A 13,765-nucleotide genomic window follows, 5' to 3' on the forward strand; every position below is an offset into this window, starting at 1 on the left:
TTGGTTGAACCCTAACAAATATCTGGGCGCACAAAAGCACTAGACATATATGCTATTTTCATTTTTTTTTTAATATAAGACCTCATTTAATTTTTATTTTGATTTTAAATATAAGACTTAAAATCTATTTTTTCTCTCATATTTATACATTTTTTTTAAGATAGTCATTCTAATAATGATAGTTATAGCTAATATATTTGATTAGCAAGAATATTTTAGAGAATATAACACATATTTATTACAAATAACTAACTTAATTTATTTCATTAATCTACTCAAATTAGTTAACTAACTCTTTTTATATTTAAGACCCGAGCTAGTATAATGGAAGTTGGATAGAGAGAAATTACGACTGTGAGAAAGTTGCTATTTTGACTTGGAATTCATTACTTAAATTCGTTTGATCTATTTTTATATATAGAATATATATAATTTCGACTTTTTTGTACCGATTAATCATACTGTCTCCTATGCAATGAATAAAGACATAAAATGTTCACCCAAAAAAAAAATGAATAAAGACTTAAAAAAATCAAGATAAGGGTCAATCGTGGAATTGTGTTTGAAAATGGATAATTTTGTTTTTTAAATTAAACTATCACAATCTTGTTCTAATCGAAATTATACAAGCATTATATTTATTTTTAAAATTAATCCTCAACGTCAAGTAATTAAATCATATAAATCTTTGATTTCATTGAAATAACATCTCTATTTTCATGGGGAAAAGAAGGTTTCTCATACACACATAAACAAGTAGGAAGACCTTCAAAACTTGAAGCATGAGATGCAAATTATTGATCTGGATGAAATACAGGACTGCAAACTACTAAAACACAACCCAGACATTAAGTGCACACAGAGAGAGCCACACACACACACACACACACATGCATACACAGAGAACATTATAGTAATCAACCCCGGAAAAGCTATTGTGCACACCTAAGACGCACCAGTTGACTGAGATCACATCAACTCTTAATTGGCCGAGTGGTCACTTGACTTCCCGATGCCAACTTTATTTTCCCCTTCAGTTTCTTCACTTTTCTTAAATTTTTCCTTCAATCTCTTCACCACCCATATAATAAATTTCAGCACAATGTATATACCAACCAGTACATAGAGCCCAATAAAAATTTGAGTGGCTATCATCACCCCTGGACCGGTATGCACAAAGTATGGGGTGATAAGTTCGACGCCAACAAAATAAGCGTTCAGAAGGCAGGTGAGAGCTATGCCCATGCTTATAGATAGCAGCCACAACACAAATCTATGTTTGAGAGGAACTCCACTTACAAGCAAGAGGGCAACACACAGAGATGCCACAAAAGAGATGGTATTGTAGGTTATGAATTCCCCAAAGTAACCTGGATCACGATGAGCAAGCAGAGCTTGCCCGGGACAGGCTCCAAGGCCGCGAGAGTGGTTATCCCCAGGATCATGGTAGCAGCCGAGGGGTCCTTCATCGCGAGAAGTGTTTGAACTGGTAGTGAGGTTAAATTCAGGTTCGCTGGGTCTTATACCTTGTTGGATGATGCTTCCCGGGGGGTTAAGTGCAGCTTGAAAGGTTATGGTTGAGATGACAGTAGCCACCAGACTTAAATTTCCTCTCATGTCTTCTACCCAATCGCCATTATACTTAAACCATTGGTCTATACTGTTAAAAAGATTTCTCCACCACGTCTTCTTCTTCCCACTTCTGTCTGCTTTGCTACCAACATCGCTCCTTTCTTTCCTTCCACATCTGATTCCTGACTCCATCAATATGACTTGTATTTCAAGGCTCTTGGAGTCCTTGGGAATTCCGTGAACGATTGCAGGGGCAGTATAACCCATGTCGTTCTTCAAGTTCTGCGCTTCTGATTTTATTTTTGGAATTGAGATGAGGTAACTCACAGTCTGAAAATAACAACCAACAAGCAAATTAAATTTAATTTGTTATGCTTGTGACTTATACATAAAAGAACCCGAAAAAGATCGAAACCGGTTATATATATGTATATATGTAATGTACTCTCAAACTCAAGCTAATTATACAAGTGAAAAGTACCTTGACTTGCTTCAACATGACAGCCAAATGGAGAATGGTGTTGTTACCATCCGAGTCCCTCTCAATGAGAAGCTCGTCGGTTTCATCAGTATTCAATTTCATCACCAAATATTTCAGGACCTCCAGCTGATTGTACATCACACACAAGTGGAAAATATTTTTCCCGTTGTCATCACGTAAGCTGACAGAGTCTGGCTTTGCTTTAATCAGCTCCAACGCAACTTCTTTTCTGCCTCTTATAACTGCATAGTGCAGAGGGATTCTTCCTTCTTGATCACCAAACACGCAAGCCTCCTTACAAGCTTCCAACAATTGCTTCACAACGTCCATGTGGCCTTCTGCAGAAGCTAAGTGTAGAGGTGTGCTTTGTAAAGAGTTTCTCTCGAGGGCAAGTTCTGGTTTGTGAGAAAGGAGGGTTTTTGTGAACTCAAGGTGGCCGTGTGAGGCTGATATGTGCAGGGGAGTTTCCATGAAGATAGTTTGTGAGCTAATTTTCTGCAGTATTCCGGGGTCTTCCTGTAGCAATGAATTCAAGGTTGAAACACAACCTTTATGTGAAGCTTCATAGAGAACTCTCATCCTATCTTCTTCATGATGATGAGCAGTCTCTATGTTCATCAGCTCCGTCTCTTGCAGAGAAGAATAACTCATCTGCTTCATCATTATGTGGTTGGCTTGCTTAGTGCGTGATGCAAGTTTAGGATAACTTTGTGTTCCAATTTATAATTGCTGTCTCGTGCCCCTTAACGGAATATTCTTCCAAGTATTTTCCCCCACTGTATATGAGGTCAACTTCTTCGCTGTTTCAGTAAGCCGTAAACAATTTCTTTTGGAAGTCCTCTTTTGACCAGGTCAACATTTTTTAAAAAAGTATTATAATTTTTTAAAAAAAAAAATTCAAGTCTTCATCGTTCTTCCGTGGTCGTTTAAAGAATATAAATAAGACATGTAGTTGTTAACCATATAAAATTTATTGGTTACATATTTCACTACGGATACAGTATACATATTTTGATAAGAGAAACGACGGGGTGGAGATTCCTGCGCATTGATCCTAGTCTCGTAGGCCTTTATGATTTACTTGATTTAAAATTGATATAAATTATAATCACTTAAAATACATAAAACAAGTAATTAATGACACAGGTATGATTGGCAATAATTTTGTCCTAGTTCGGGGGATTATGAAACAACCTCCAGTATTGCACACAAAAAAAGGGTCCCAACAAAGATTTGGTTGAAGAAAGTTCAAAGATTTGGTCGTGGAAAAAGTTGGGATTAAATTAGTAATTCTCAAAGAATGAATCACTAAAAATTCGACATAATCAATTCTCACAAGGATGACCCACAGACTGAAAATCTACACAATATAGGTCTCTATTATTAAGTTTTGTAGGGCCTATATAGGTCTCTATTGTATTGCCAGGACATCGATTTTTTTTAGGCATGTAAAATTTACCAATGGCTTTTAGTTTGATAGAAGAATTTATTCTCTTATAATATAACGAGTTAATATTTAAGTTCAAATAAGATTGTCTCTAAAAAAGAATATATATACGTAACAAACAATGTAGAATTTTGATAATCAAAAAAGTTGGCGAAAATCCAATAGTCTGCTTAATTATATGTAACTCAAAGAATAATAACAACCACAACAATTAGAAGGGCATCTCAATTCTCGAAATTTATTATTGTATAGATTGTTCTTTTTTAAAAAAAGTGTAACATATTAAATAAGGGTGAAATTAGAAAGTTGGTAAACTTTAAAACAAGATTAATAAGATAAGATTTTTGTGAAACATATTGGAAGTGACATAAATAAAATTAGAGGAGCAATTTCTAGAGAAAATTGAGAAAAAGAAAAAGAAAAGGCTGTGGAAAATGTGAAATTGCAAATGAGGTATTTCGTTAAAACTGTGTTGTCATTTGCAATTTAATTGTTATCAAAAAGTGTTGTAACAGATCCCAATTTGCAATTTTGTAATTTTCACAGTTTTTTGGTGTGATTTTTATTAATTTCTAAATTAAAATGATTGAATGAGATAACTTAACAAAACCAATTCACATTATATAAATATATATAACAAGCTAGTGTCTTTTTTTTTTTGCCCAATAAACCTAACTACTATTTAATTCTTCCTTGAGAATAACTGGGTTTTCTTTTCTTGGTTAATGATCTCAAAAATTAGTTTCCCATTCCTTGATAAAGAATATCCCTATGCACGTACCAACATATGGCAAGGCGATGTCCATGGCCGCCGGGGGCCACATCGGATAATAGCCCTGGGGAAGGATCAAGTGGGTTGGTAATGTCATAATATCAATCACCCTTTTTTCCCCCACTCATCACACACAAATACAAAACAAGTTTCTTTGTCGTCTTCTCTGTTTCTTGCGTGAAAGCAATATGATTGTTGGATATAACCAATGTTTAATGCAAGTTCACTTCATCTTCCAGGTAGTTTCAAACTAATTATAAGTGTTGATCAATGATCGTAGAGTGATCTTTTGTCAAAAGTCTAAATAGACAGCAGCATCCTAGCTGGTTAGTATTACATCATTTACATGACTCATACGATGGCATCACCTCAATCATATTCAAAATAACTGGCAGGAAAAATTACTAAGAGGTTCTAAAAAGGAAATTTAATTACCAAAGCATCTTAATGACAAGGAACTATCCTAAACTTATTGTCATTTCTATTTTAAAACTTGTTATTACATGCTCTTCATTTGTTGATAGATTTTAAAGTAATTAAATCCCTTCTTTAAGACCTGATTGTAATTCTCCTTAAATGATACCCACCTAAGACATTGACTCTTATTATGATCAAGGTGTAATTGGAGGGATGTGCATCTTTTTCTTCTTCTTTTTTGTCCCATTTTATTGTCCTCATCTCTCCCTTATTTGTGATTTCTCTTCCTACCTACCTTTTCTTTTACCAACGACAATTTGACATGAAAAAAATGCAATGGAATATAACTATTGCCAGACACATTCACATGGTTGAAAAGGTTGCTAGTAAACTCAGTACGATTGGGACTCCACGCCACTACTCAACAATAATATTACCCCATTACTTAACATAAAGAGCTAATTGCGAGAGTTCAATTTAATCCTAAATATGATATCTCAATTTATTTTGTTTTTCATTTTTTTTCAAAATATTTCTATTCATTGTAAGGGAATTCCCTCCAAGAAATGATTCTAATAATTCAATGCGCATGAAACTCACTGCGATTTAATTGAGAAATCATTTACATTATATAATTTGAGGATTATTGATTTTATGCGGAACGTCTTGAAGTGAAAATAAAATCCACAAACAGAAAGAGTGGATCCAATTTATCTTCTTCTTTCTTGAAAATTTTTTAATCTGTTGGTTTTTCTAATAAATATATAGTCTGCAAATTATGTTAAATTTAAAATTAACGGTGGAGTATATATACCATCTTCGGTCCTTAATATAAGACATTGTTTAACTTTTAGTTTAATCCTAAATATAAAATTCCAATCCACTTTGTTTCTCATATTTATCTTTTTTTTTAATATAGTTCTTGTAATAATAATAGCCCTAGCTAATATACTTGATTAGTAAGGTTATTTTAGAAAAGACATCACCTATGTATTACAAATAACTAATTTAACTAATTTCTTAATCTATTCTAATTAGTCAATTAGCTTTTATATTAAAGAGTGGAGGTAGTATTAAATAGTCCCGCAGGACCTCCAAATATTCTTCGACAAAACGCTTTTACTATAATAGTGCTGTTTTTTTTTTACCATTTTTTTGTCATCAATAGCGGGTATTTTTTTTTTTGGTCGAAGTGGGATTTAATAAAGAAGTGACACATGTTCTAAAACTGATAATTTACTTTTTGAAATGATGGAACGGTTTAGCTTACTTTTATGGTTGACTCAATTCGTTGTTTTCCTATGCCTAACCTCTTTGCCATAATTATTTGGTGGGTCTTTTTATAGACAAGCCCCACAATAATGTGAATTTATAAAAGTAAAGTATAAAAAAATATTCCACAAACGTGTCAAGAGAATAACTTGGCTATCCATAAGATAATCAAACTGAATGTTTGTTAGCTTCTAGAAGCGCGTGGATATGCGCACCGATTTATAAAAGTAAAGTGTCATAATTGATTTTTGGCATATCTAAATGTATAATAGTTTATAAGATAATCATAGTTTTTTTATTCATAATTAATTTTGACATGTAAATTTTGAGTTCATAATTGATTTTGCATGTATAAGAATGTTGGTATATTTTTTAATAAAACCATAATTTTGACTCTTATAAGTGTCTGTTTGCATTGAGTTTATAATTTTTTTTTGGTCAACGACTTTATAATAAATTATATCCAGCTAAACTTTGTCTTTGTTAAAGATGATTCATGCACCCCTCTTAATGATAAAATCTTTTTTTGAGTTAAAATTTTGATTTTGCCATAAGCTGTTAATTAAAAAGTTTCAGATAATCAATTGTTATAAATCAATTTTATAATCATTTTCTGAATCATATCGGAGAAAATTTATTTTACCAATAAAATTTATCCTTCCTGCAAAATCTAAGTGACTGTACATGACACACAAGTGGAAAAGAGTTTTCCCGCGATCAAGGGTCCACAGGCTTTGCACTAATTAGCTCTAACGCAATATTTGTTCTCCCTCATATGGCTGCATAATGCAATGGAACTGGTCACAAGCTTGCAATAACTCCTTCACAATGTGGACTTGGCCTTCTCCAGAAGCTAAGTGCAGGGCTCTGCTTCGAAAGGAGTCAAACTCAAGGGCAAGCTTGGGCTTGTGAGTAAGAAGGAATTTTGTGAATTCAAGATGGCCGAGTAAAGCTGATATGTGTAAGGGAGTTTCAGCGAAGATTGTGGTGAAGTTAATTGTTTGTAGTATGGGAGCACATGGATTCCATGCTTATCACAATATTGAGCATAGAATACTCATTGTAATTTAGACCATCCATATTGATTTTAAAAGGCTTAGATTGAATTTAAATGTTTTATGCATTTTAATCAACTTTTGATTTCAATAGATACAGAATTCAAAATAAATATAATATCATAACTATCATATCTTTAAAAACATAAATTTATCATTAAAAAATTATATATTAAAAATTTTAAATTTGACCCATCCATATTATATTTTGGATGGTTGATATTACATTATAGTGATGAGCATATAGTGCTTGTTGTTCTGATGAGCACTGAATGAAAACCTTTTGTAGTATTAGTGCGTCTTCCTGTATTAGCGTGTTTAGAATTGAAACATACCCTACGATGCCTCATAAAGAACTCTCATTTTCTCATCTTCATGATGACTAGTTTCCATTTTCATTGCATGGACCATGCCAATGGAGGATAACGAGTGCTCCAATTTATTTGACGATATTGATGGTTTCTTTATCAATATATTCTCCACTATGCAAAAGTTTTAGCTTTTTTAAGTTTTTAAATTATTTCACGTGTTTATCAACAGGGAGAAAAGAGTCTGTTAAAGCATCAGAACACCAGCATTAATTAATTTGAGTTCACCAAAGAAGACTTTGGAAAAATAAGCTCAGAAGTTTCTTTAATTAAAATGATTTAGCCAAATTTAACTTTTTAATATTTTTAAATAAATTATTTTTATTATTTTCTACGCCAGTCGTAGAAATTAAATAACCAATGCGAAAAAGGTAAATAAATTTTTACACCGGTTATTTAATTAATGCAAAACCCTTCTCAATCTTTGTGTTCGTGCTTGATCAAACTTCGCATTCGCTCTCAGTTTTTGTCTAAACTCGGTCTTTGTGTCTGTGCTCCTTGCTCAGCTTTAAAAGCAAAGGTTGCAGAAAGTGAAGTTTTTTTTGTTTCCCCGTCTTTCTCTTCACTTTTCTATACCGGTTTTTTCACCCGAATCACAACTGCTGTAGAAAGTATTAAACTTCCTAGATCGGTTTCATAAGTAGTGGTACAAGCCTTTTTAAAATGCTGTAAAAGGGTTTTTTTTTTTTATACTAACGATGATGATAATATATAACGATAGTTTAAAAAGTAAGTAGTCAGATCCACCACCATAACAACAATAGCCCTGAAAATAAACTGTATTGCCTGGATAAGTTGAGTTACAACTAAGTGTGTTTGAGATAGCGGTTTATGGGCCAGAAGTAGCCTATTTTGCAGTAGAAGCTTGATTCAAAAAGTAAGCCTGCTCGGGATAGCTTGTACAAAACTACAGTTGGGACCCAAAAAAGCGTGATTCGCTTTAAGCTAGGGAGGTGACTTTTACAAGTGGCAATCGGGTTTAGGATCATTGGAAATTGTCAGCATAATAATTTTCTCTCACTCCTCCCATTATTCTCTCATTAGTTTAATGAAAATCATGTCTATTTTGGCAATTTTACAGCCTAAACTTATTTTTATTTAATTATAATCCAAACAACCTTTAACCCAATTTAACTTTTACAAACCAATTTTTGTAAAATCCAATTCAAATCCAATTCATATTATCCATCTAAATTTTTTAAAAGTCAGATTGCAAATAAGTTTTTTTTTTATCTCTAATCCAAACAGACCCTAAGTTGGTTAGCGAAAATGAGATATAAAGCTGATGAACAAGGATTGTACTTATTGAGTCAGAACATTGAACCATGAAAGAACAGACATATTTCACTTCCACAGATTCTGCCTCCATATTCGTACGGTCAAACATTGCAAATGAAAGAGATGTGAAGCACTACATAATTTTGGTTGAAAACACGTACGTCATTATCCCGAGAACATATATATTTAGCATACTGATGATGAAGATCACATCAACCAACAACTTCTTCTACCCAATTGCCATTGTACATTAGCCATTGGTCTATACTTTCCAAAACATTTCCCAACGACAACTCTTTCTTCCCACTTCTGTCTTCTTCGTTCCCCACATCAATCCTTTCTCTCTTTCCACATTTGATCCCAAACCCCATCAATATCACTTCTATTTCAAGGCTCTTGGAGTCTCTGGGAATTCGATGAACAATATCGGCAGCAGTATAAACCATGTCGTTCTTTAAGTTCGATGCTTCTGATCTTATCTTTGGAATTGAAATAAGGTAACTCAAAGTCTAGACAACAACGTACAAGCAGATATAATTTGTTATGCTCGTGACTTACATATATATAACAGAGCCAAGGGATTAAAAAAAAAAAAAAAAAAGATCGAAACACAAACGTTTGAGGTAAGGAGGTTCCTTCACCTGCAGGAAAGGAGATCCAGCTGACTCTAGTCTTTCTGGATCTCAAACTGAATCTAATAATAAACGTAAGTGAAAAGTACCTCAACTTGCTTCAACATGATAGCCAAATGGAGAATGCAAGTTGTTGCCATCCGAGTCTCCTTCAGTGAGCAGGTCATTGGGGTCATGAGTATCCAAAGCCACCAAATCTTCAAGAATCTCCAAGTGGTTGTGCATCACACACAAGTGGAAAATATTTTTCCCTTGTCATCATGCAACTTCAAAGACTCTGGCTTTGCTCTAATCAGCTCCAACACAACCTCTCTTCTTCCTCTTATAACAGCGCAGTGCAGAGGGATTCTGTGTTCTGGGTCACGAACCAAGCATCCCTCTCCACGAGCAAGCAACAGTTCCTTCACAATGTGGATGTGACCTTGTGCAGAAGCCGAGTGAAGAGGTGTGCTTCGAAATGAGTCCAACTCAAGGGCAAGCTGGGAACGGTGAGCAAGAAGGGTTTTGGTACATTCAAGGTGGCCGAGTCAGGCTGATATGTGTAAGGGAGTTTCAAGGAGGGTTCTTCGTGAGCATAGTGTATGCAAGATCAATGAGTCTTGCCGAAGTAGGGTTTTCAAAGTTGAATCAGAGCCATTTTGTGATGCATCGTATAGATCCGTTTTTCTCTTTTCTCCACTGTTATCAGCTATTACTACTTCCATTTTCGTTTGTTGACGTGGCTGTGTGCGTTTGCTTGTTAACTATTTATAGACCAACCACCAGCTGCCAAACCAATGCTCAACAAAACGTTCTCGTCCTTATCAACAGAAAATCAATACAAATTGTTAAAAGTATTAATCAATGGTCTGCAAATTAGTGCATGAGTTTAGTTGGCAAGATATGATTTTGTTTTAGAAAACCCAGAACAAGAGAGTCCGCATGCCCTCCTCATAATTGGGCATGCTCGTCCCATAAACAGCAGCGTTTGGGATGAGCCAGGAAACCCTTTTTTGTAAAAAAACTTGTGTGCCTTTTATTAATTTTTTTTATTTGGGTTAAGTTGTATTCATCAATACTCTGAATTATTTTTTTAGCAACACCCAATATTCTAAATATTAATTTTGGTGCAGTTTAAGCTTAGGATACTGAATGCCATTAGAAAAATATTCTAGGGTGTTTGATTGCATAAAAAATTGGCTTATAATACTAAGTGCTACTGAGAAAATAATTCAGTGTGCAGGATACATCAAAAATTAATTGATTGAAGATACTAAGTAATACTAAACAATATTTTATTATACTAGGTGCTATTAAGAAAATAATTTAGTGTGCTAAATACAACTTAATCCAAATAAGTAAGAAAAATTAAAAATTAATAAAAAGTTCAAAACATTAAAGGTGCAATTTTACTCCAATCTTATTTTTCGTGAGCACCCCAATTTTCTAATAATATAATTTTGCCCATAGTCTTTTTCTTTTTGATGTAATTTTACCCATGATCTTATTTTCTTGGTGCGATTTTACCCTTAATCTTTGATGCACAAAAAAAAAATCATGGGTAGAACTGCGCCATTAAAAAGATCCAGTGTTGTGTGATCAGGAATAAATTTGTATTTAAAAAAAAAAAACAAAAACAAAGTACGTCAGTCATCCCCAAACACTGCCGTTTGGGGGATGAGGACCCCCTGCTCATTGATTCCACAGGGAGGGAATGTGGATTATCCGAGAAAGAGGACCAAGTTAGTATAGACAAGCAAGTTTGGCCTAATTTCAGAAATTAGGACTGAGTAAGAATTGAGGAGTGAGGAGGGAGAAGGGAAGCTGAGAGAGGGAGAGTAGACCGACGACTGACCTGAGGACAGAGGAGGGAGAGACTGGAGACTGGAGAGAGAGTTCGAGTTCGAGGCGATAGCTCTCTGTGTCTGGGGGAGGGAGGGTGAAGTTTCTTATAGAAGCAGGTTTGAAGTTTGAACGTTTATGCAGTTGATTGGACACTGGACTGTTTATTCAAAAAGGAAATTTATTTTAAAACTATAATTGTTAGACATGACTTAAAACAGTTACGATAGTTGTCATGTTCTGCCTTTCATTTCGGTTTTATTTAAATAAGATAGTTTTAGTAAATATCAGCAAGCACCCACATGCAAGTTCCTGTAATAACATACAAGTTGTTACTTGTGTTATTGATTTACAAAAGCAATAAAATATAATCATTGGGAGACGACCCATCACATGCTTAATAATATGCTCTTTTTTTTTTTTTATCTTTATTAATAACAACATGCTTCCAGAATATATTGAAGCCGGCATTGCTGGGACTCCAAAATTTATACTGCTCAACAATGATATTGGTTAGGTTAATACTTTACTGGGGAGGCACTATTATTATTATTGTTATTATTACCTTCAGTCATCAAGATAAGATCTACTTATTAGCTAATTTTAAAAAGGTAAGAAAATTATTAAATTACTTTAAAATATTTATATTTATCATTTTTCTTCAAACTAATTTTTCTCATTTACAAATTGATATATAATCTAATGATACACATAAGTATCTCAAAGAGATCATGTAACATCTATTATAATTAAGTAATTTAGTAACTTTCTTAATTTCTTTAAATTAGTTAATTAGATCTCGTCTTACTTTATATCTCTAAATTAGTAATTTAGTTTTTTTTTCCTACGAAGCACATGTATCTTACTAGTGGAAGCAATTATATTCAAGACACTATTGGGTACTAATGTCATTAGCACCTCTTCTAATAGGGATACGAATTTTAGTTTACTAATTTGTGAGGGACTAATTTTTTTCACTAGACCTAATCCCTAGTGAGGGAGGAACGACTCTGCAAAATTCTCTGATATCTCTATCGATGACAGCCCATACGTCCTGCGCCGAGTAGTAACTTATTTCGCCCCACTAGTAACTTCCTCCTGCTTCTCATTAATGCAAAGCCCATTCATTACATAATTGAATTATTGCGTGCGTGTGTCTCTTGAGCTCGTGGATGATGGCTGATACCAAAGAATAATCTCCAAGCATTTGTTAATGGAGCTTTATTCAAATAACTTAAAAATAAAAAGCCTATTTTCTCTTGAGTCTCTATCTATTCCGAATAATTCTTCATTCTTAATTTTCTGCACATTCTCTTTTTTTTTTTTTATAAGAGATGAATTACTAGTTGTTAAAATTCAAGAAATAGAGTTAAAATCAGTTGGATTCAATAAATATGTTAACAGATGTCAATTTCTTTACCAAATCACTCTCATTTAATGATTGACTATAACGATTTTTAATAATTGATTCTTTGAAGAAATATTTTTTAATGAGGTAAACAATAATGAATAATCTAACAACAGTTTTTCCACAAATAAGATATAGAAAACACTTCAAAAGTTGGGCAAGGGGTGTCTCCATTTCCTTTTTCATCCATTTTCACCTACTTCTCATATCAGCCATAGGATTAAGATTTTAACAGTTTAGATTTTATATTTTTAAAATTATGAATAAAATGTTAAACTTTCAAAAATAAAAAAAAAATCAAATAAAACTACTAAATTTTAATGAGTATAATTCAAAACAATAATAAAAAATATTTTATAAAACTATTTTCAAAAACATGAAATCTGGACTGTTAAACTTTCACTCTCAATAGTTGAGATGGAAAGTGGATGGAAATAGAGAGGAAGAGAAGTAGAGAGACTCTTTACCCTCAAGATTTCTCTTATTTGAAGGATGCAACAACACGTCTCAGTATTTTAATCTCCCATCATATTTGGATGTAATTGAATAGTGTTAAAAAGATGGCACATTTGCTCTATAACTAGATATATAAATGGACTGTGCGATGATAATAAACTTCATTATTCATGATGTAATAGATCTAATGCTGGATTCCAATCAATTACCAACTCCCACTTGCAAAACCGACATCAGGAAATTAAAATCTTGTGGAAATGTCAGAGCATTTAGAACTTCCAAGTAAGTAAAACTAACTCAGATTAACTCTAGAAAGAAGCATCAATTCTTATGTTTGGCCCAAGACTATGACAACATATTCTAAAGATCCCTAACTACTATGGTTCTCATGACAAAACACAGTGGCATCATATGTTGTCGTTGCCGATGCTAGGATGAATCTGACGCTTGAATTCTCTCAACTTTTTTCTTGCCTTGCCAAATAGTCAGGCGCCGTGTTATAAGCAGAGCAGCCACCCCAAGGAAGCCAATCCAAATCCTCAGTGATACTCTAACCATCTTCTAAGCTGAGTCAAAAATTTCACCAGCTGGGGTTACCATATAGAGGCCATTAATGTAGGTGAGTGTCAAGAATGTGAGAGTTATCCACATAGCAATCGACAACATCCACATCACAGCCTTATGCTTGAGAGGAACCCCACTTACGAGTATGAGGACGACACTGGGAGATGAAATGAAAGCTATGGTATCGTACTTTAAGCAGGGATGAAAATAAGGTGGGTAATT

At 33.7% G+C, this 13,765-nt stretch overlaps 1 protein-coding gene across 1 annotated transcript; it reads right to left on the minus strand.

Annotated features, from left to right (window-relative positions):
- Positions 1-981: 981 nt before the first annotated feature.
- On the minus strand, positions 982-2,713 carry LOC114748918 (uncharacterized). The gene is made up of 2 exons (XM_028937382.1): positions 2,054-2,713; positions 982-1,902 (listed from the first exon to the last, which is right to left on the minus strand). The coding sequence occupies exons 1-2, from the start codon at positions 2,711-2,713 to the stop codon at positions 982-984; spliced, it is 1,581 nt and encodes a 526-aa protein (XP_028793215.1).
- Positions 2,714-13,765: the final 11,052 nt, after the last annotated feature.

Source organism: Neltuma alba, unplaced genomic scaffold (assembly GCF_004799145.2).
Source record: "Neltuma alba isolate B1F8T4 unplaced genomic scaffold, ASM479914v2 tig00005857_pilon, whole genome shotgun sequence".
Taxonomy (NCBI): Eukaryota; Viridiplantae; Streptophyta; class Magnoliopsida; order Fabales; family Fabaceae; genus Neltuma; species Neltuma alba.

Excerpts from the sequence above, each read along its gene's own strand:
- LOC114748918 (XM_028937382.1), bottom strand. The coding sequence starts at position 2,713 with ATGAAGCAGATGAGTTATTCTTCTCTGCAAGAGACGGAGCTGATGAAC. Across the intron at positions 1,903-2,053 it reads TCATGTTGAAGCAAGTCAAG|ACTGTGAGTTACCTCATCTC; the intron begins GTACTTTTCACT and ends TGTTATTTTCAG.